This window comes from Oryx dammah, unplaced genomic scaffold, assembly GCF_014754425.2.
Source record: "Oryx dammah isolate SB20612 unplaced genomic scaffold, SCBI_Odam_1.1 HiC_scaffold_8, whole genome shotgun sequence".
Taxonomy (NCBI): Eukaryota; Metazoa; Chordata; class Mammalia; order Artiodactyla; family Bovidae; genus Oryx; species Oryx dammah.
The window spans coordinates 31,767,215-31,790,706 of record NW_024070192.1 but is presented as its reverse complement, the minus strand read 5'-3'; the positions used below and the strand labels follow the sequence as shown (position 1 = coordinate 31,790,706).

At 42.6% G+C, this 23,492-nt stretch overlaps 1 protein-coding gene across 2 annotated transcripts in view; it reads left to right on the top strand.

The window, feature by feature from the left end:
* Positions 1–23,492, top strand: part of DNAH9 (dynein axonemal heavy chain 9) — a 284,846-nt gene that overhangs the window by 118,677 nt on the left and 142,677 nt on the right. For both annotated transcript variants that reach the window (XM_040243337.1, XM_040243338.1), the window contains 7 exons: positions 122–409; positions 3,589–3,799; positions 12,105–12,232; positions 14,725–14,833; positions 15,983–16,130; positions 16,794–16,968; positions 23,060–23,233. In XM_040243337.1, the coding sequence (XP_040099271.1) occupies positions 122–409; positions 3,589–3,799; positions 12,105–12,232; positions 14,725–14,833; positions 15,983–16,130; positions 16,794–16,968; positions 23,060–23,233 (1,233 nt within the window). The remainder of the gene's footprint in view (positions 1–121; positions 410–3,588; positions 3,800–12,104; positions 12,233–14,724; positions 14,834–15,982; positions 16,131–16,793; positions 16,969–23,059; positions 23,234–23,492) is intronic.

Genomic DNA, 23,492 nt, shown 5'->3' with positions numbered 1-23,492 from the left:
CCCCCACCTTGACCTCCCAAGTAACCTAGTAGTGACGGGATATCTAATTCTGCCAACACGAGCCTGAGCCCGTGGGTCCCGCGTTCCAGCATCTCTGGTCTCAGCAGCCCCTTTCCCCCAGGATCACTACGACTGGGGCCTGAGGGCCATCAAGTCTGTGCTGGTGGTGGCCGGATCCCTGAAGCGAGGAGACCCTGACCGGCCCGAGGACCAAGTCCTGATGCGCTCGCTGCGAGATTTCAATGTCCCCAAGATCGTGACTGACGACATGCCAGTGTTCCTGGGCCTGATCGGGGACCTGTTTCCTGCCCTGGATGTCCCTCGGAGGAGAGATCTCGACTTCGAAGCCCTGGTTAGGAAGGCAGTGGTGGAGCTGAAACTCCAGGCTGAGGACAACTTTGTGCTCAAGGTACATGGGGTTTTTCCTCCCTCCTGAGATTTGTCTCTTCTCTTCTTTGACAATGGGTTACACTTCGTCCTTAATCCAAAGGGCTGCTCTCAATGTACAGATATTCATTGACTTTGCAAAAACTCAGTTCACTTCAATAGCTCTTTACAGGGGCTTCCCTGGTGGCTCAGGGGTAAAGAATCTGCCTACAATGCAAGAGACGTGGGTTTGATCCCTGGGTCAGGAAGATCTGCTGGAAGAGGAAATAGAAACTCTCTCCAACATTCTTGCCCAGGAAATCCATGGACAGAGGAGCCTGGCTGACTACAGTCCATGGGATCTCAGAGAGTCAGGCGTGACTGAGCAACTAAACAGCAGCAACAGCTCTTTAGAGGGACACTCACAGTGTGGAATGTGTCATAGGAATGCAAGAGAAGGACAGAGCCCCTACCGTCGGGGGGTTCACATTCTCACAGAGGAATGAGACACAGGCTCTGTTATATCGCATTCCTTTCCCGTGAATTACTTCATGCACCATAATAACATTGATACATCTCAGAACCCTTACTTTCTGCAAAACTGTTCAGCAAAAATAACACTTAGGGCAAAGAAGACTTCCCTGGTGGCTCAGATGGTAAAGAATCTGCCTGCAAAACAGGAGACCCAGGTTTGATCCGTGGATCAGGAAGAACCCCTGCAGAAGGGAGCGGCTACCGAGTCCAGTATTCTTGCCTGGAGAATCCCATGGAAAGAAAGGCTCCAGTGCATGGGCTCCAGGGTCACAAAGAGTTGGACACGACTGAGGGACTACCACTTTCACCCAGAATGTACAGAGGATTGTACCCAGAGCCGTAAAAACTCAGCAATGTGTTATTTCATCAAAAAGCTCTGGTTTAAGAAAGCATCCTGCAGTCTTTTAAAAGTGGTAATATTAACTTGGAAAGAAAAGGAATTAGTCCCATGGAAGTGTGAAAACTGGGAAGGAGATGTAACAGTAAACTTCTGGAAAGATGGAGAGAGGATGGAGGGAGACTGACAGGTCAAGCAGAGCAGAGGGGGCGTTGCAGGTGTAGAAAGGGCTTCAGGGGACAAGGAGCCAGGAGGCAGCCAGTCTGCCAAGCACAACCTCGGAGCAGCTCTGGGCTCAGAGCAGGTAGTGAAGGAGGGCAGGGAATGAGGAAGAGAGGTGAACACAGCCGGGGGGTGGTGGCAACGTTAAGACACATCATAATGGGATTTCAGAAGTCAAGGGTCAAGAGGAGAAAATGAAAGTTTTGTGGCTGGGTGATGGATTGCGGTGTACAGGTAACCCATGAAGGAATGAAATTCAGAATAATATCAGAACCTCTCACCAACAATATCAGATAGTACCAGACAAAGAAACCATTCCTTCAAAGTTCTGAGGGGAAATGATCTCAAAACTCCATTATGTATCAGATTATCAGATATTTTCAAGGACTTACAGATTTTATTAATATTACATAGGCATCCTATTCGATTAAGCTACTTGAGAACATACTACAACAAAACATGGATGAAAAACAAATGTCATGGGATTCAAAAATTCAAGAATCAAATAAGGGAAGTCTTTGAGTTATCGCTCTCAGCAGACCTAGAAAGCAGTTAACCCCAATCAAGGCAGCAGTTCCATGGTCTCTAAGAGAAAGGACCTCAAAGGTAGATAAGGCACATAAATGGGAAAGAGAATCATTGAGGAGCTTCAAGCAGTCATCCTCCTGGTATGTGTGTGTGTTGAGGGCTGAGAGACAAAATTAGAACCTGATTTGAGCCAGATTGCAACAGGGCCTTGTAAACCAGTGTAAGGATTTGGGATTTCATCACAACTTAGGAGAACCTTTGAAGGGACAACCTGATGACAGTGACAGGATCAAATTTTCATTCCAATAAGCATCCAAGGATGTAGAAAGGTGAGCCTGAAGGCAAACTACAACAAGAGTGAGGATGCCTCCCATATGACCACTGTCCCTCAAGGAGCTCCTTGATGCCAGCCTCATCAAGCCATCTGGTCAACCACATCATGGCTCTATCACACCACAAGCCTTTGTGCTGTTTCCTCTGCCTGGAATATCCTTCCCGTTCATCTTCTTGGCAAACTCCTACCCACCCTTGAAGCCCCAGTTCAAATGCCCCATCCTCTGAGAAGCCTTTCATATTCCCTTTAGCTATATAAAATCTACTCTTTCTTCCTATCTGTTGCCATAATGTTCATGTTCACCGGGTTCTCATGGCAAGAATACTGTAGTGGGTTGCCATTCCCTCTTCCAGGGATGGGTTGATGCTTTCAAACTGTGATGCTAGAGAAGACTCTTGACAGTCACTTGGACAGCAAGGAGATCAACCAATCAATCCTAAAGGAAATCAGTCCTGAATATTCATTGGGAAGACTGATGCTGAAGCTGAAGCTCCAATGTTTAGGCCACTTGATGTGAAGAGCCAACTCAGTGGAAAAGATCCTGATGCTGGGAAAGATTGAAGGCAGGAGGAGAAGAGGGAGGCAGAAGATGAGCTGGTTGGATGGCGTCACCAATGCAAAGGATGTGAATTTGGGCAAGCTCCAGGAGATGGTGAGGGACTGGGAAGCCTGGCGTGCTGCAGTTCTTGGGGTTGCAAAAAGTCAGACATGACTTGGCTACTGAACAGCAGCAACAGTCTCTTTTCACAGCATTTAGTAAATACATCAGCCATAGCAATTATGCCCTTCTTGCACGTGTGCAGGTGCTCAGTTATGTCGGACTTTTTGCAACCCCATAAACTGTAGCCCACCAGGCTCTTCCGTCCATGGGATTCTCCAGGCAAGAATATTGGAGTGGGTTGCCATTTTCTCCTCCAGGGAATCTCAATTCTCCTCCACATCTCCATTATCTCCTTACATTATAGCAGTTTGTCAATATGACTAGCTTCTCTATCAGACTATGAGATCAGGAAGGGCTGAAGAGTCATCTCTGAATCTCTCTCACCAGACATACTCTCTAGCACTTAGTGGTTACTAATAATTACTCACATGATGAATAAATGAATCATGTTGCCCCAACATTTAGGACCCCATTATATCCTGGAGGGAGTAACCCTTCCTATGTTGACCTCAGGTCTCACTTCGGCATCAGACTGGCTCACAGAGTAGCAGTGGGGATGTGGGTGAGGGACAAGCAGTCCCTCTGGCCGGATTCTGTGTTTCCCAGGTGGTCCAGCTGGAGGAGCTCTTGGCGGTGCGGCACTCAGTGTTCGTGGTAGGCAGCGCGGGAACTGGCAAGTCGCAGGTGCTGAGGTCCTTGCACAAGACCTACCAGATCATGAAACGCCGCCCTGTCTGGACTGACCTCAACCCCAAAGCAGTCACCAACGATGAGCTCTTTGGCATCATCAATCCAGCCACACGAGAATGGAAGGATGGTAAGGGTGGGATGTTTCTGTCTTAGCTACTTGGGCTGATGAGAAGGCAGTGGGGAGGGTGCGGAGGAGGGAAAGCCGAGCTGATCAGTTTGGGGTGGGAGGAGGTGAAAAGAATGAAAGAAACTGATTTTGGCTTGGAGAGGAGCCTCATCCATTGGGGTACTTTCTCTCCTTGGGGATTTTTCAGCTTGTAGAGAGGATAAATAGGGCAGGCCTTCTCAGCTGCAGTTCCGTGATTCTGGACTGCAAGTCATGGGGTTCCCACATTGTCTGGCAGAGGGTGTGAGATGGGTCAGGCAGGGAAGCCCACCTCTCATTCCCAAAGGAACAGGCAGTCTAGCATCCCACAGCGGGTACCTCCCTGTCAGTACCACCCCAGGAGTGATGGGGAGGCTGCTACAGAAGACTCATCTCAGGAGAATCCTGGGACCACAGGAGGATGTGTACAGAATGGGGCATCCCAGGTGGCTCCGTGGTAAAGAATCCGCCTGCCCTGCAAGAGGCATGGGTTCAATCCTTGTGTCAGGAAGATTATCTGAAAAGGGAAATGGCAGCCCACTCCAGTATTCTTGCCTGGAGAGTCCCATGGACAGAGGAGCCTGGCCGGCTGCAGTCCATGGGGTCACAAAGAGTGGGACACGACTTAGTGATTGAGCACACGTGCATGTGTGCAAGTGTGTAGGATAATGCAAACACTGCTCCATTTTATATGAGATCTTGAACATCCGTGGATTTTAGTGTCTGCAGGAGTTTCTGGAGCCAAGGAGCTGGTCCCTTCTACAGTGATTCAGATTGTCCCAAACCCATGCTCACTTGGTGCTGACCTCAGCATCACCTTCTGAGAATTGAAAATTGTGATAGGTGTTGAAAGGGAATCTTGTCACTGGGAGAGAGCAGAAAAGAAAATGGAGAAAACTCTCCACAAGCTGATCAGATCTCTTTCCAAAAGCAGTGGGCTTCTGGAATGAGGTCATCTCAGGTCCCTCCTAACATCCCAGTGACTGCATCAGGATATACTGCCTGTTGTTCAGTCGCTCAGTTGTGTCTGACTCTTTGCAACCCCATGGACTGTATAGCATGCCAGGCTTCCTGTCCTTCACTATCTCCCAGAGTTTGCTCAAACTCATGTCCATTGAGTCAATGATGCCATCCAACTGTCTCATCCTCTGTTGCCCCCTTCTCCTCCTGCCCTCAATCTTTCCCAGAACCAGGGTTTTTTCCAATGAGTCAGCTCTTTGCATCAGGTGACCAAAGTATTGTAGCTTCGGCTTCAGCATCAGTCCTTCCAATGAGTATTCAGGGTTGATTTATTTTAGGATTGACTGCTTTTATCTCCCTGATGTCCAAAGGACTCTCAAGAGTCTTCTCCAGCACCACAATTTGAAAGCATCAAATATTCGGCACTCAGCTTTCTTTATGGTCCAACTCTCACATCCATATATAACTACTAGGAAGACTATAACTTTGACTATACAGACCTGTGTCGGCAAAGTGATATGCCTGGATTCCTCTAATTTAGGGTCTTTCATCAGAGGCCTTGAAAAATGGGACTTAATGAGTAGCCTCTCTAATTTTTATTTCACTATTAATAAGGCTTAGCATCTTTTCCTTCTTAGTGGTCTTAGTAATTGGCTCTTTTGTAATTTTATTCCTCCTTATTATATTCTTATCAGTGTGTAAGTGTTTTTTTTAATATGTCAAAGACATTAAACTTTTATCTGTTATATGCACTACTAATGGTTTTTATCTGTCTTCCATTTGTCTATAGATACTTCATGACATGTTTACCATGTACTCTATAAAAGGAAATTATGTCTGTCTAGTCTTTTTAGCATCTGGGATTCCTAGTTTATGACTCTTTCTAATTTTAGAGGCATAACATCATAAATTTGGACTTAAAGATTCTTTTCACATTAACTTTTTTACTCATATGAAATTTATTTTGGGGCTTAGCTGGGCTTCCCAGGTGGCACAGCGGTAAATAACCTGCCTGCCAATGCAGGAGATTCAGGTTTGACCCCTGGGTCAGGAAGATCCCCTGGAATAGGAAATGGCAACCTACTCCCATATTCTTGCCTGGAAAATCCCACGGACAGAGGAGCCTGGTAGGCTACAGTCCATGGGGCTGCGCATAGTCAGACTCAAATGATCACAAAGTATGAGGTGAGGTAGAGAATCAGCTTTATTTCCTCCCAGATGGATAATTGACTGTGAAATCACCATTTATTAAGTAAAGAATCCTTTATCTCTGAATTTAAATTCCAACTTTTCACATGTGCAGTTTTCCTTTGTTATCCCTGGGAGATTGGCTCCAGGAACTCCTGCAGACACTAAAATCCGTAGATGCTCAAAATCTCATATAAAATGGAGTAGTATTTGCTTTATCCTATGCATATTCCTCCTATAAACTTTAAATCATCTCTAGACTACTTATAACTCCTGACACAATGTAAATGCTGTGTAAATAGTTGCTAGAATATGGCAAATTCAAGTTTTGGTTTGGGGAAATTTCTAGAATTGTTTTTTTTTTCCCCCTGAATATTTTCAATCTACGGCTGGTTGAATTCACAGACTTGAAATTCGCGTGTTGAAAGGGAAAATTGTATTGACATCTGATTCTGGGTTTTCTATTCTGTTCCATCACCTATTTATCTAATCCTGTACTAACGTCATTCTGTCTTAATTATTATCCTTTTATATCATTTTCCTGTCTGATGAAGTAAATCCCTCACTTTTCTGTAATTTCTTTGCTAGTCTTCCACCTTAAATTTAAGCTCACATAATATAATTCAAATTTTAAAGTGTGGGAATTTTAAATTAAAGTTTTATTAAATATACTCATTAAATATGGACAAATCTACAAAGGTTTATAATAATCATAAATCTATGTTCCCTAAACAAGAGACCTTCCAAGGAAATGGAATTTAACTTTTCAAAAAATTTTAAGAGAATTTGATAAAAATAGAAATACAGTGGTTTATATTAATACATATTTTTCAATATTAGAAAGATTCAACAGACAGAAAAATAAGTATAGGCATAGAAGAATTAGGAAATGCATCATCAAATGTAATGTAACACAAAGATATAGAACTTTGCATCTTGTAAATAGAAAATAGTCCTTTCTTGGTAGGTTCCTGGAACATTTCCAAAAATTTAAAGTTTAGTTGGGCACAGAAGAAATTATAATGAATTCAAAAGTATCCATTTTTCAGGCCACTTTGTTGGATACTAATACAATAGAATTATAAACAAATAGCAAGAAAATGACCAAAAATAATTTTACTACTTGCAATCAAGAAATACCGAGCTCCTGGATTAAAGGGAAAATTTAATTGTAGTCCTTCTTGGAAGCAAAATAAAGAATGCTTATACAGAGACCTTGGAGAAGGCAATGGCAACCCACTCCAGTACTCTTGCCTGGGAAGTCCCATGGATGGAGGAGCCTGGTGGGCTGCAGTCCATGGGGTTGCAAAGAGGCAAACTCGACTGAGCAACTTCATTTTCACTTTTCACTTTCATGCACTGGAGAAGGAAATAGCAACCCACTCCAGTGTTCTTGCCTGGAGAATCCCAGGGACGGGGGAGCCTCGTGGGCTGCCGTCTATGGGATCACACAGAGTCAGACATGACTGCAGTGACTTAGCAGCATACAGAGACCTCTGGGACACATCTAAAGCCAATAATGAAAATTTCTAAACTCTCATTATTACAGAAGATAGGCTAGAAAAAAAAGGAAATCAGTATCCATTTTAATAAATTATTCAAAAAATAATAAACTAAACCTGAAGAAAGATGGGAAGAAACTAATGCATATAAAAGCTGAAATTAGTGGGAAGGATGAATAAATATAAATATTGGTTCTTTGTAAAGACCAATAAGTCCATTGTGAGCATGATTAATGGGGGTAAGAGAGAGTAAAAGTAGACAAGATAAGGAATTAAAAAGAAGATATAACAGTAGATATAGACAAGATTAAAAGAGACACAATTAGATCATACATATTTGAAAAATGGAAAGAAATAGATGATTCCCTAACATAATTTTAACAAAATTTACTCAGTGAGAAGTAGAAAAAGTAAACTAATGAAATGAAAAGTTCTTAAATAGTAGCTGAATTAAGAAAAGATAATTCCAAATAAAATGGACAACTTGGAAGAAATGGACAAATTCTTAGAAAAGTACAACTTTCCAAAACTGAACCAGGAAGAAATAGAAAATCTTAACAGACCCATCACAAGCACAGAAATTGAAACTGTAATCAGAAATCTTCCAGCAAACAAAAGCCCAGGTCCAGACGGCTTCACAGCTGAATTCTACCAAAAATTTAAAGAAGAGCTAACACCTATCCTACTCAAACTCTTCCAGAAAATTGCAGAGGAAGGTAAACTTCCAAACTCATTCTATGAGGCCACCATCACCTTAATACCAAAACCTAACAAAGATGCCACAAAAAAAGAAAACTACAGGCCAATATCACTGATAAACATAGATGCAAAAATCCTTAACAAATTTCTAGCAATCAGAATCCAACAACACATTAAAAAGACCATACACCATGACCAAGTGGGCTTTATCCCAAGGATACAAGGATTCTTCAATATCCACAAATCAATAAATGTAATACCACATTAACAAATTGAAAAATAAAAGCCATATGATTATCTCAAAAGATGCAGAGAAAGCCTTTGACAAAATTCAACATCCATTTATGATTAAAAAAAAAAAAACACTCCAGAAAGCAGAAATAGATGGAACATACCTCAACATAAAAAAAGCTATATATGACAAACCCACAGCAAACATTATCCTCAATGGTGAAAAATTGAAAGCATTTCCCCTAAAGTCAAGAACAAGACAAGGGTGCCCATTTTCACCACTACTATTCAGTATAGTTTTGGAAGTTTTGGCCACAGCAATCAGAGCAGAAAAAGAAATAAAAGGAATCCAAATTGGAAAAGAAGAAGTAAAACTCTCACTGTTTGCAGATGACATGATCCTCTACATAGAAAACCCTAAAGACTCCACCAGAAAATCACTAGAGCTAATCAATGAATATAGTAAAGTTGCAGGATATAAAATCAACACAGAGAAATCCCTTGCATTCCTATAATAATGAGAAAATAGAAAGAGAAATTAAGGAAACAGTTCCATTCACCATTGCAATGAATAGAATAAAATACTTAGGAATATATCTACCTAAAGAAACAAAAGACCTATATATATAAAACTATAAAACACTGGTGAAAGAAATCAAAGAGGACACTAAAAGATGGAGAAATATACCATGTTCATGGACTGGAAGAATCAATATAGTGAAAATGAGTTTACTCCCCAAAGCAATCTATAGATTCAATGCAATCCCTATCAAGCTACCAATGGTATTTTTCACAGAGCTAGAACAAATAATTTCACAATTTGTATGGAAATACAAAAAACATCAAATAGCCAAAGCAATCTTGAGAAAGAAGAATGGAACTGGAGGAATCAACTTGCCTGACTTCAGGCTTTACTACAAAGCCACAGTCATCAAGACAGTATGGTACTGGCACAAAGACAGAAATATAGATCAATGGAATAAAATAGAAAGCTCAGAGATAAATCCACACACCTATGGACACCTTATATTTGACAAAGGAGGCAAGAATATACTATGGATTAAAGACAATCTCTTTAACAAGTGGTGCTGGGAAAACTGGTCAACCACTTGTAAAAGAATGAAACTAGAACACTTTCTAACACCATACACAAAAATAAACTCAAAATGGATTAAAGATCTAAACGTAAGACCAAAAACTATAAAACTCCTAGAGGAGAACATAAGCGAAACACTCTCTGACATAAATCACAGCAGGAGCCTCTATGACCCACCTCCCAGAATATTGGAAATAAAAGTAAAAATAAATAAATGGGACCTAATTAAAATTAAAAGCTTCTGCACAACAAAGAAAACTATAAGCAAGGTGAAAAGACAGCCTTCAGAATGGGAGAAAATAATAGCAAATGAAGCAACTGACAAAGAATTGATCTCAAAAATATACAAGCAACTCCTGCAGCTCTATTCCAGAAAAATAAACAACCCAATCAAAAAGTGGGCCGAAGAACTAAACAGACATTTCTCCAAAGAAGACATACAGATGGCTAACAAACACATGAAAAGAAGCTCAACATCACTCATTATCAGTGAAATGCAAATCAAAACCACAATGAGGTACCACAATGAGCAGTCAGAATAGCTGCTATCCAAAAGTCTACAAGCAATAAATGCTGGAGAGGGTGTGGAGAAAAGGGGACCCTCTTACACTGTTGGTGGGAATGCAAACTAGTACAACCACTATGGAGAACAGTGTGGAGAGTCCTTAAAAAAACTGGAAATAGAACTGCCTTATGACCCAGCAATCCCACGGCTGGGCATACACACTGAGGAAACCAGAATTGAAAGAGACACGTGTACATTGCTGCACTGTTTGTAATAGCCAAGACATGGAAGCAACCTAGATGTCCATCAGCAGATGAATGGATAAGAAAGCTGTGGATAATACTCCATATACACAATGGAGTATTACTCAGCCATTAAAAGAATACATTTGAATCAGTTCTAATGAGGTGGATGAAACCGGAGCCTATTTTACAGAGTGAAGTAAGCTAGAAAGAAAAACACCAATACAGTATACTAACACATATATATGGAATTTAGAAAGATGGTAACAATAACCCTGTATATGAGACAGCAAAAGAGACACAGATATATAGAACAGTCTTGTGGACTCTGTGGGAGAGGGAGAGGGTGGGATGATTTGGGAGAATGGCATTGAAACATGTATAACGTCATATGTGAAATGAATCACCAGTCCAGGTTCAATGCGTACAGGATGCTCAGGGCTGATGCACTGGGATGACCCAGAGGGATAGTATGGGGAGGGAATTGGGAGGGGCGTTCAGGATGGGGAACACGTGTACACCCGTGGTGGATTCATGTTGATGTATGGCAAAACCAATACAATATTGTAAAGTAAATAGCCTCCAATTAAAATAAATAAATTTATATTTTAAAAATTTTAAAAAGAAAAAATAATTCCAAAATCATAAAAAGGACACCTCATTTCATTTTGTGAACCCAAAATAATTTTGATACCAACCTTTGTGCAGAACCAAAAAGAATAGCCCAACTTCCATTAAAATTAAGAATAAACCAAAGAGATCTATTACCAACATTATTATTCTGCTTTGCCTGTGGAAGTCTAGAAAATGCAGTTAAAACAATAAAATGGAAGACATGGTATAAACTGGAGGAAAAAGACAATTATTAGTTTGGTGATTGTACAGCTTTATAGCTAGAAAATTCAAGACATTATTGAAAAATCGCTAGAATCAATAAGAAAAAATATTAAAGATAACTCAGTATAAAGTGAAGTACACCAAATTTGAAAGCTTATCTTGATACTAACAGTAGCCAACTAAAACTGAAAATACAGGGGAAGAATTCCATTCACAATAACAATAAAAACGAATGCTTAGGAATACATTTAGCCAAAGAGATACATTGAAAATGCTGTAAAAATTTATTAAGGAACATAAAACAATATTTGCACAAATGAAAAGACATACCATGTTATTGACTGGGAAGGCTTAGTATTATAAAAAATCAATTCGATCCAAATTAAGATATAAATTTCATGTAATGTCAACTAAAATCACATCAGGCCTTCTCTCAAAGCCTGTGTTTGGCAAGATTTCCCTGGCTGCAGTTTCAAAGAATGAAAACCTTACCTAAGAAGGTTTCATGTAATTACATCATGTCGCAGTTGCCTGTTTAAATGATTTGCTCAGTCCCTTGACACTTTAAAACCTTGGACCATTTCCTTCTCCAGGGGATCTTCCTGACCCAGGGATTGAACCTGTGGCTCCTGCATTGACAGGTGGATTCTTTACCACTGAGCCACCAGTAAGAAGGGGATAAATATATGTAATTATAATTGATTTGCATTGTTGTATGACAGAAACCAACGCAACATTGTAAAGCAAATTTTCTCCAGTTAAAGATGAAAAAGAAAACAAACTAGGGCCATCAGGTTTCCTTCTAGTTTTGCTGTTGTTGTCATTCTCATAAAAATTCAGATTGGAACACAGAAAGAGCAGAACCTTGGGCATGATCAGATTTTTGGTAGAGCAGGAGAAAAGGCCAGTTTTGACCTGAATTTCCTGTGTACACCTTCTTCCGAAGGTTGTAGCTGATAGGGAAAGTTTGTGTTAAGAGAAACATTGATGGTGACCTGGAAATTGAGATATGTGTGGTTCCTCTTAGGACTGTTCTCTTCTATCATGCGGGAGCTTGCCAACATCACCCATGATGGGCCCAAATGGATTTTACTGGATGGTGACATTGATCCGATGTGGATCGAGTCTCTGAACACTGTCATGGATGATAACAAGGTACCAAGAGGCAAGGGGAGCCTCATGTCATCCTCAATCATCAGTGAAACCAGCTCCCCAGGCACATTTGAAAGCCTGGATTCCACAGTAGGGCTGGCCTTGAGTAAGGAATTGTTACTGGTGTCTTTTAAAATTTTTTTTGGCTTTATTGAGATAGAGTTAACATATAACATTGTTATAATTGATATAAAACATTGTGTACATTTAACGTGTAAGACCTGACGATTTGAAATACTTGTATATTGCAAAATGATTACCACAATAAGGTTAGTTGACAATTCCATCACCTCCCATAATTACCTTTGTGTGTGCCTGGTGAGAACTTCTAATATCTATTCTTTTTTAATTTTTTAAAATTGGAGTACAGTATGGAAATTCCTTAAAAAAAAAAAAAACTAGAAGTAGAACTACCCTATGACCCAACAATCCCACTACTGGGCATATACCCTGAGAAAACCATAATTGAAAGAGATGCATCTACACCAATGTTCACTGCAGCACTTTTTACGATAGCTAGGACCTGGATGCAATCTATATGTCCACTGACAAGATGAATGGAAACAGAAATTGTGATACATATATGCAATGGAATATTACTTGACTATAAAAAAGAATGCATTTGAGTCAGCCCTAATGAGATAGATGGACCTAGAGCCTATTATACAGAGTCAAGTAAGTCAGAAAGAGAAAGACAAATATCATATATTAACTCATGCATATGAAATCTACAAAGATGGTATTAAGATCTATTCTTCCAGCAGCTTTCAAGTACACAGTACAATGTTGTTAACTATGGTCACCATGCCTTACATTACTTATTCATCTTATAACTGGGATGTTTATAATTGCCCACCCAATACCGCTATCCCTGGCAACCACCAATTACTCTCTGTTTCTATGAGTTGTTTTTTTTTTTTTTTTTCTAAGATTCCATACATAAGTGAGATTATCTGTTGTTTGTCTTTCTCTGTCTGACATTTCACGTGCCATAATGATCTCCAGGCCATCCATGCTGTCACAGGTAGCAGGATTTCCTTCTTCTTATGGCTGAATAGCGTTCCATTCTGTGTGTGTGTGTGTGTGTGTGTGTGTGTGTGTGTGTGATCTTCTTTATCCATTCATCCACTGACAGACACGCAGGTTGTTCCCACCTCTTGGCTGTTGTAAATAGCACTCCAGTGAGCACAGCATGCAGATAACTCTTCAAGATCCTGATTTCAGCTACCTGTAAATGGCAACCCACTCCAGTATTCTTGCCTGGAAAATTCCATGGACAGAGGAGCCTGGCAGGCTACAGTCCATGGGGTCGCAGGAGTTGGACACAACTGAGTGACTTTCACTCTCACTTCATCTTTAACAGGTGTCTCAGAACTGATTCATCCCGTACAACAACTTTCAGTTCTTTCAAAGCCACTGCCATCACTCCCATGTTTGTAGCATTGCTGTCATTTCCTTCAGAATCTTCCACATGTAGATCAATTCAGTACTTAGAGCTGCAAAGAATATTAAATCATTTATTCAAATCTTTTTCTCAAAGGGATTTTTGTTTGTTCGTTTATAAATAAAGGAAACTGATGATCAGAAACATTCTGAGCCTGTCAAGTGTCCTCGGTTGTGGTCAATCTTTATCATGGAGAGGATGTTTTATTTTATTTTTTTAAGAAACATTGAAAACTGACTGCCAATAAAGAGGCTGTAAAGTTGGTAGTACTTAACTTGTTTGGAAAGTGCTAGATTTCCAAACCCAGATTAGAGGTTTTATGATGGCTTTAACATGTACGGAACATACTCTTCCAGAAGGAGCCCTTTAAAAGAAACAGTAGTTACATGAAACCTGAGCTCTTTTCCTTTAATTAGCATTTTTTTAAATATGGTCTGTTGTTTTTATTGTTCATTCACTAAGTAATGTCTGACTCTTTGAGACCCAATGAACTGGAGTATGCCAGGCTTCCCTGTCCTTCACTATCTCCTAGAGCTTGCTCAAACTCATGTCCATTGAATCAGTGATGCCATCTGACCATCTCATCCTCTGTGACCCCCTTCTCCTCCTGCCCTCAGTCTTTCCCAGGATCAGGGTCTTTTCCAGTGAGTCAGCTCTTTGCATCAGGTGGCCAAAGTACTGGAGTTTCAGCCTCACCATCAGTCCTTCCAATGAATATTCAGGACTGATTTCCTTTAGAATTGACTGGTTTGATCTCCTTGCTGTCCAAGGGACTCTCAAGAGTCTTCTCCAGCACCTCAGTTCAAAAGCATCAATATGGTCCAGTTCATTCAAATCACTGACATCACTTAAACTTTTCAGATAGCTTATTTCCTGACTCAGTACACAGGGATGGTGATCAAGGGGCTATAGAAGAGAGACAGAGGACTTTGTAGAAACTTTTGAAGATACTTATAATCGTAATGCCTATCAGGAATAAAAGCCAAACTCCCCTGAGCTGGCCTTGCACCCTAATTCCTCCCTGCCTGCTGTGCCCCTCACCCGTGTCCAGGTGCTGACCCTGGCAAGCAACGAGAGGATCCCTCTGAATCCCACCATGAGGCTTCTCTTTGAGATCAGCCACCTGCACACGGCCACGCCAGCCACTGTCTCCAGAGCAGGTATGGACCATGAGAGGGAACAGCCACATACCTCCTCAGCTGAAAACAGGTGCCTCTAGTGATACCTGTTTCACTGGCTCTAACCAAAGCTCCAAACAGGAGTCAGACATTGACCATCCAAAACTCTGGCCTAATCCTCAGCCCTAATCCATACCCATGAAAGTGAGCCAGTGCTCTACAGCCAGGATCATGTGAGTTTCTCAATTCAGAAATGTTTACAGTAACAGAAAGAGGAATAGCCCCTGAGCTGGACAACTACTGTCTTCTGCACAGAAATGCCTCAAATTACGCTACTTTCAGGCCAGCTCTAGCTTCCATGGAGGCCAGTGAAGATGATTGAACATTACAAGTTCTCACTATATCTTGGTGCAAAATGACTTTATACCATAACTTTCCTGGTTAGGATATGAACTTATCCATTTAGGGGCTTCTCTGGTGGCTCAGTGATAAAGAATCTGCCTGCCAATGCAGGAGACATGAGGTTGATCCTTGGATCAGGAAGATCCATTGGAGGAGGAAATGGCAACCCACTCCAGTATTCTTGTCTGGAGAATTCCATGGACAGAGGAGCTTGGCAGGATACAGTCCATGGGGTCACAAAAGAGCCAGACACGACTGAGCAACTAAACAGTATCCTTTTGGGGGCCACCATGAATGTGCACACTTCGTCACCATGACAAGTATTGCTAATCAATCACAGTCTTCTTTCCTCCTGAGCCTGGATTTGGCCTCAGGATCCTTCTCAACACTGCTGTCCATCAGCTATTATCAGGCAATCAGAGCTGATCCCAATAGCAAACCCTCTCAGATCTCAGCCAGATCTCTCTTATTTTCTTTTTCAAGATTTTTTTTTTTTTTGCTGTGGACCATTTTTAAAGTCTTTATTGAATTTGTTACAACATTGCTTCTGTTTTATGTTTCGGCTTTTGGCCACAAGACATATAGGATCTTAGTTCCCCAACCAGAGATTGAACCTGCACCCCTGCACTGGAAGACAAAGCCTCAACCACTGGACTCCCAGGGAAGCCCCTCTGTTCTTTTCAAGGCCGGTCTTCTGTACATTTTTTTTAACAGAGGAAATAACTCTGGGGTGAAGAATATCCTGAGCTCTATGGACATGTAACTAAGTTATATTCTCTATGCTCCCAGGGATCCTGTACATTAACCCAGCAGACCTGGGCTGGAACCCTCCTGTGAGCAGCTGGATCGACAGGAGAGAGATCCAGACAGAGAGAGCCAACCTAACCATCCTATTTGACAAGTACCTTCCGACCTGCTTAGATGCGCTCAGAACCAGGTAGGCCAAGCAGTGAGGAAGGCGAATAATTAAAGCAGCGACAAAGAGCCTGTTGGCTCATACCTGGTGTCCTGCTGATATTCTATCCTGTCCCCAAAGTCAGACATCCCCAGGCAGTCCCCTCCAGGTGTGGCAGACGGCAGAGGGAACATACATTAGGATGGAGTTGAGATGCCTGTTGTCAGTCCAGGCAGGGAGAGAGGTGAGTGAAGAGAAGGGAGATTCAAAGAGACTTCTGTGAGTGCTATACAGGTGTATCTGGAGGAAGGTGCAAGTTGTAGTTTTTGTTCAGTTGCTAAGTCATGTCCGATTCTTTGCAACCCCGTGGACTGTAGCCCACTAGGCTTCTCTGTCCATGGGATTTCCCAAACAAGAATAGAATGGGTAGCCATGCCCTCCTCTAGGAGATCTTACCAACCCAGGGATCAAACCTATCTCTCCTGCATTGGCAGACAGGTTCTTTAACCCTGACCCATCTGGGAACCTAGATGGCTTGCTTATCAGCCACCCCGAGCCTCTATAATACCAAAGCTTTTGCTGCTGCAAAGCCACATAGAGTTGTCAAATCCACAGACACCAGCAGATTTCCATAGTTGTCCAACAGCACCACTAGGATGGAATAATCCAATGTTTTAGAACATATCTGGGTCTCTCTCTCTTCAGATTTAAGAAGATAATTCCAGTCCCAGAGCAGAGCACAGTCCAGATGCTGTGCCACCTTCTTGAGTGTCTGCTGACCAAGGAGGACATCCCCGCAGACTGCCCCAAGGACACCTATGAGCTTTACTTTGTGTTTGCTGCCATCTGGGCTTTTGGTGGAGCACTGGTCCAGGACCAGGTAAGAGGGTGTGTGCTGAGGCCAACACCCACGCTAACCAGCCAAGATTTGGTAGACAGAACAGTTAAATGTCAGAATTAACATGGGGGCATCAAACCATTTATTTATGTCTCCCTGATTTTGCTGAAGATGTCAGCCCCCTTAGGAGAGCTTCATGTAGTAAGACAGATGAGACTGAGCTGCATTTTGTTGCTTTTTGATTTAGTGAATATATCCCTAATTTCTTGGACAGTTGCTGATTGAATTTGAAAAACTAGAGGTGTGAATACCATACTTAGAAAGATGTGTGTTTTAGGTGGGATGGTGCTGTGCTGTAGAGGCTTGAGTAGGAAGAATCCCTTCTTAAAAACCTTCTAGAACAAACGTACCACTCTATACCAACCATCACATCTTCATCACCCCTGAAACACAGAGCTGTCCCTAGAAGGCTTTTGCTGTTGTTCAGTTGCTAAGTCATTTTTGACTCTTGATGACCCCATGGACTGCAGGAGGACACTATGCCCCCCTGTCCTCCGCTATCTCCAGGAGTTTGCTCAAATTCATGTCCATTGAGTCAATGATGCCATCCAACCATCTCATCGTCTGTCACTTACTTGGCCTCCTGCCCTCAATCTTTCCCAGCATCATGGTCTTCTCCAGTGAGTTGACTCTTCCCATCAGGTGGCCAAAATATTGGAGCTTCAGCTTCAACATCAGTCCTTCCAGTGAATATTCAGGGTTGATTTCCTTTAGGATTGACTGGTTTGGTCTCCTTGCAGTCTAAGGGACTCTCAAGAGTCTTATCCAGCACCGCAGTTTGAAGGCATCAACTCTTCATTAGTCAGCCTTCTTTGTGGAAGAACCATAGAAAGTTAGACTAAAGGTTAATCGACATCTATGAGTAGAAAAACAAAGTAGTATTTATCTCTTGGTGTTTACTGCTGTGGTTTCAGGCTCTTTGGCATCCTGTTCTCTAAGCGTTGTGTATTCTCAACCTTTTACTTTACTGAGTTTTCTCCAAATAAAAGGTACTTTACCTGGAAACAACATAATTGAGGTTAGGCAGACCAGTCTTTTACAACTGACTCTAGCTACCAGGGTAGCTTAGCAGTAAGGAATGCGCCTGGCAATGCTGGAGACATGAGATTGGTCTCTGGGCTGGGAAGATCCCCTGGAGAAGGAAATGGCTACCCACTCCAGTATTCTTGCCTGGAGAATCCCATGGACAGAGGAGCCTGGTGGACTACAGTGGCGGGGTCACAAAGACTCAGACGCGACTTAGTGACTGAGCATGCACCAGCTGCCAGGCAACATCATATAGAGGCTGAGAATGTGGACTCTGGGTTTGAATTCTCACTCTGCCACTTGTTACCTGGGGACCCTGGACAAGTAATTTAACATCTCTACCTTAATCTCATTACTGGTACAAAGAGCTAGATAAATTGACCAAGTGTCTTTAGCCTGATACCCAAAACTTTGGGTACAAAGGCAGTGAAAGTGATAATAGTGGTACCCATTTCCCAGGATAGATGTAAAGATTAAATGAAGGGATGCTGTTCTAATTGTCCACATGTAAAACTCTTAGAATACTGCTTATTATTAATGTTCTCTTACTTAGGGCTTCCCAGGTGATTCAGGAGACGCCTGAGACATGGGTTTGATCCCTGGGTCAGGAAGATCCTCTGGAAGAGAGCACAGCAACCCACTCCAGTATTCTTGCCTAGAGAATCCCAAGGATAGAGAAGCCTGGCAGGCTACAATCCGTAGTGTCGTAGAGAGTCAGGCGTGACTGAAGCGACTTAGCACGCGTGCACCATAAATATTCAGTTTTATAGCAAGTATCTAATGCTTTTCTCACAACAGGGGATTAAGCCAAGCTGCAGTTTTTGGAAAGTTATGATTTACTCTTTCTGGTCTGGGTTGATTATGGGCTCTTCCAAAGACAAAGGTAGGGGCTTCCCTGGTGACACAGTGGATAAGAATCCACCTGCCAAGGCAGGGGACTTGGGTTCGATTCCTGATTCAGAAAGATCCCACAACCAAGTCCCTACACCATGACTACTGAGTCTGTATTCCAGTGCCCGCGCGGCAAGTACTGAGCCCACGTTCCTGGAGCCTGTGCTCTGCAACAAGAGAAGGCGCCGCAATGAGAAGCCTGCACACCGAAACTAAAGAGTAACCCCCACTCACCACAACTAGAGAAAAGCCCACGTGCAGCAACGAAGACCCAGCACAGCCACAATTAAAGAAATAAATAACTTTTAAAAAATGCAGCCCCTGACGTTTCGGCTGATGAAATGTCAGCAACCACTGCTGGGCTCTTCTCTTACACTGGTGCCGAGCAGGCCATGGGGTATCAGGATAAAGACGTGGTCAATTTTTTCTATCTCCATGTAGAAAAATTTAAATCCACTCAGCTCTTTTTAAAAGCCCAAGAGAAAGCCTCCCTCCAGGTGTCCGGGGCTCTGGAGCACTTGGAGCTGTCGGCGGCCGTGCTGGCCCTGGTGGGTAGAGGAGGGCAGAGCACACTGGAGAAAGCTTTCAGCAGCAGGAACTGTCCAAGACCCCCACACAGCCTGCATTCAAGCCAAACACAAAATAGTGCTGTAAATAGAGAAGTATGAAGGTAGCCAGAATATTCACATCAGGAACACCCGTGGTGCTTATATTGAAAAAGCTGTTATTAATGAAAAGCAGGATATAATACAAAGCACAGCCCATACCTGGGTAGACATTCCAGTAAAAAGAGGGAGTGGATCCTGGCTAAATACTTTGCAGCAGTCACAGCAAATTCTCTCTCAGAAGCAAATGCTTCTCAGCACCATATCTGGCACCTAGGTTCAACTCCCAATTCTTCTCTTTAAATAAATAAATAAACTTTTTATTTTATATTGGAGTACAGCTAATTAACAATGTTGTGATAGTTTCAGGCTGAGCAAAGGGACTCAGCCATACATACACATGAATCCATTCTGCCCCGAACTCCCCTCCCATCCAGTCTGCCACATAACACTGAGCACAGTTCTCTGTGCTGTACAGTAGGCCCTTATTAGTTGTCCATTTTAAATATAGCAGTGTGTACATGTCCATTCCAAACTCCCTAACTGTCCCTTCCCCCGCTACCATTCTTTCCCCTGACTCCCAATTCTGCCATATGCTGCTAGAATGTAACCGTTGCGCTTTTGCTTTTTCATGCATAAAATAGGAGTAATTTTCAGTAGCCAGGCTGACTTAGAGCATCATGAAGATCAAACGAGGTGATACTGTGTTTCCAAACTCAGCTACATTGCACCACACTGTATGTCAGCCCTCCTGTTGTCAAGTTCAAAGGGCAGGAAGAGGACCAGAGACTTGTCGGAATCTAAAGGAGCTGGAGTTCAAAAGGAGCTCCTTCACTGAGGTCCCTCAAAGAGCAGAGACACTCAAGGAGTCAAACTGGGAAAAGGCAGCTGGATGGCTCAGCAGAGATGACCTTGTCTTTCTAGCGTCCAGTTAGAGTAGAAGGTTAGGTCCAGTGCCAGGCTTCAGGAAGCCAGACAGTGCAGCCCAGGAATGGCTTGGTTGAGAAACTGACCAGGTAGCTCAGTGGAACTGAGAGTGAGGAAAGAGGGTCCACCACCAACCTCCTTCTTTCTAAAGTTGGTCTGTGTCTTGGATTCTCCATATAAACCTAAAATCTGGTTTTCATTAGGAAGCCAAAGGTCTTCAGGAATTTTTTATCCAAAGGTAGACAGCTGTTATGTTTTCACAAATAAATGCTGTCAGCCAGAAAACAGTTGCTGTCAGGTAAGACACATTTTTTAAGCTTTGTTTTGTATTTTCTTTTCTCTTAGTTTTTATTGGGAATGGTTTTTCAGTAGCATTCTTAGTTCTGCTTAGGTGTTTTAGGGGGAAGCCCTCTTTTCCATAGTGTAATTCCATTTAAGAGGTTGTCTAAAAATCGTTTTAATTCATAGGAAGATTTTAATATCTGAGAGTACTCAAACTAAGGATATAAAATTCCTGTGTGTGTATGTGTTACTTGCTCAGTAGTGTCTGATTCTGTGACCTCATGGACTGTAGCTTGCCAGGATCTGTCCATGGGATTCTGCAGGCAAGAATACTGGAGTGAATAGCCATTCTCTTCTCCAGGGGATCTTCCCAACCCAGGGATCAAACCTGGGTCTCCTGCATTGCAGGCAGATTTTTTTTACCATCTGAACCACAAGGGAAGCTCATAAACTTCCTATATCTTCCCATTATGATGAAAAAGCACAGGAAGCACAACACTTGAAATCATATAACATTGGTTATTTCTATTTTTTGCACCTATTTTAAATTCTGTTAGTGTATTTAAGTAAGTAAGTGTTAGTCGCTCACTCGTGCCCGACTCTTTGTGATCCCATGGACTGCAGCCCACCAGGCTCCTGTGTCCATGAGATTTTCCAGGCAAGGATACTGGAGTGGATTGCCATTTCCTTCTCCAGGGTATCTTCCCAACCCAGGGATTGAACCCAGGTCTCCTGTACTGTGGGCAGATTCTTTATCGACTGAGCTAGTGTATTTACTTCACTGTAAATATTTTTGAGGGTAACTTTGCATTTAGCTTTTGACCTTGGATCCACAATTTGGATGTCAACAACTTCCCTAAAAAGCCCCAGTATGTTAAGTTCTGATGTCATGATCCCAATCTGGGTTATTCATCTTTAATCTCGTTTTCAGTCTCTATGTTCAGCAGTATTTTTAATAAAGAATTACAGAGGGAAAAAAAGAATTTCATCCAAGGGTCAAAGATTGGGATTTGTTTCCCCTAACATTTCTGATTGAAGAGGACAGATATTAGGAAGATATTTTGTCCCCTTAATCTGAATTCACATCAGAATAAGAAGAGCAAACAAACCTGTCCTTAGAGCCTATTTCCATTCTCTTTTTAAGGTGCAAGAATTCAGTCCTGTTTACCAAGTAGACTGCAAAGTCAGTACCATTTCTTCCAAGTTCAGATTCATTGCCATGCACCCGGCTTCCTAGTCTGTCCTGCTCTGCAGAAACATTTCCTAAATTGCCCATTCTGAACCTCCTCAGGACTTTTCCTAGGTCTCTGTGTTCAAAGAGTGGGTTGGCTCCCCAAGAAGGTAGTCAGTAGCAGTGGGCATTTGTGTGTACATGTGTGGGTGTGTTGTGGGGGGCGTGGGTGTTACATTTCGGTCTGAAAGAAATAGCCTGAGTACTCAGGTGCACAGCCCCGTCTTCGGGGCTTATGCTTTAATTTGGGTGTATGTAAATACCGTGTCTCTGTCTATTCCTTCTGTCAGAAAGACCGGTATAGCTTTGTCTCTAGATTTGCCCCTAGATTTGAGGATTTTAGCTCTGGAAGGAAATTCAGAAATACTCTTTTCTAGAATCCTCATTTTATAGATGAGGAAACTGCGGCATGAAAAGACGTGACTTGCTGGTGGTTATGTACTCCACTCCCCACTGAGATTCTTCCTGTGCCCCTCAGGTGTCTACAGTCACATTTTATTTTTTAAAGATTTTTTTTAATGTGGACCATTTATAAAGTCTTTATTGAAGGTGTTACAATATTGTTTCTGTTTTATATTTGGAGTTTTTTGGCTAAGAGGTGTGTGGGATCTTAGCTTCAGGTCCAGGGATCAAACCCACACCCTCTGTACTGAAAGGTGACGTCTTAACCACTGGACTGCCAGGGAAGTCCCAACAGGCACCATTTTATTCCTTCTGTCCCCGACTGCCGTCCTGGATATGGCTCAGAGTCTCAGGAGTCTAGGGGGGTGTGGTGGATCGGTCTCAGAGTTCCTGGCTGCACTTGTCCTTCTTGGGGTCTCAGGATCCCTCTCTCTGTGTGTTCTTACACCTTTCTCCCTCCCTCCCCTCCACCTGCCAGGGCTCTGAGATGCACCAGGCCAGGGCAACCCAGCCCCGTGGTCAAGCAGGTGCACACATACACACTCCAGAACAGCCCCCGCTTAGCTGGACCTTGTTCGGGCTGGTCCTTGGGGGACGAGGAGGAGCCAGCTGCGCTCCCAGCCCTGACCTTCTGCCTGGTGCAGGGCAGCCTGTCCAGGCTTCTCGTGCTCTGCAGAGCCTTGACTCCTGACTTGCTTTGTTTGGGCAGCTCGTGGACCACCGGGCAGAGTTCAGCAAATGGTGGCTCAACGAGTTCAAGACCATCAAATTTCCCTCCCAAGGAACCATCTTTGACTATTACATAGACCCAGAGACAAAGAAATTCGAGCCTTGGTCCAAGCTCATCCCACAGTTTGAATTTGACCCTGAGACACCTCTGCAGGTGAGTGTGGCTGAGCGGCAACCAGGGATGTGTAATGTCCCCAGAATCTGCGGTGGCTCTCGTGGCAGCCCCTGACACATTCCCAAAAGATTTGACCTCATTAAGAATTAGCTACTTTTCTTTTCAGAGGAAATTAGAGGTTCAATATAGTGATGCCTGTGTGCATGCTAAGTTACTTCAGTCCGACTCTTTGCAACCCTATGGACTATAGCCTGCTAGACTCCTCTGACTATGGGATTTTCCAGGCAAGAATACTGGA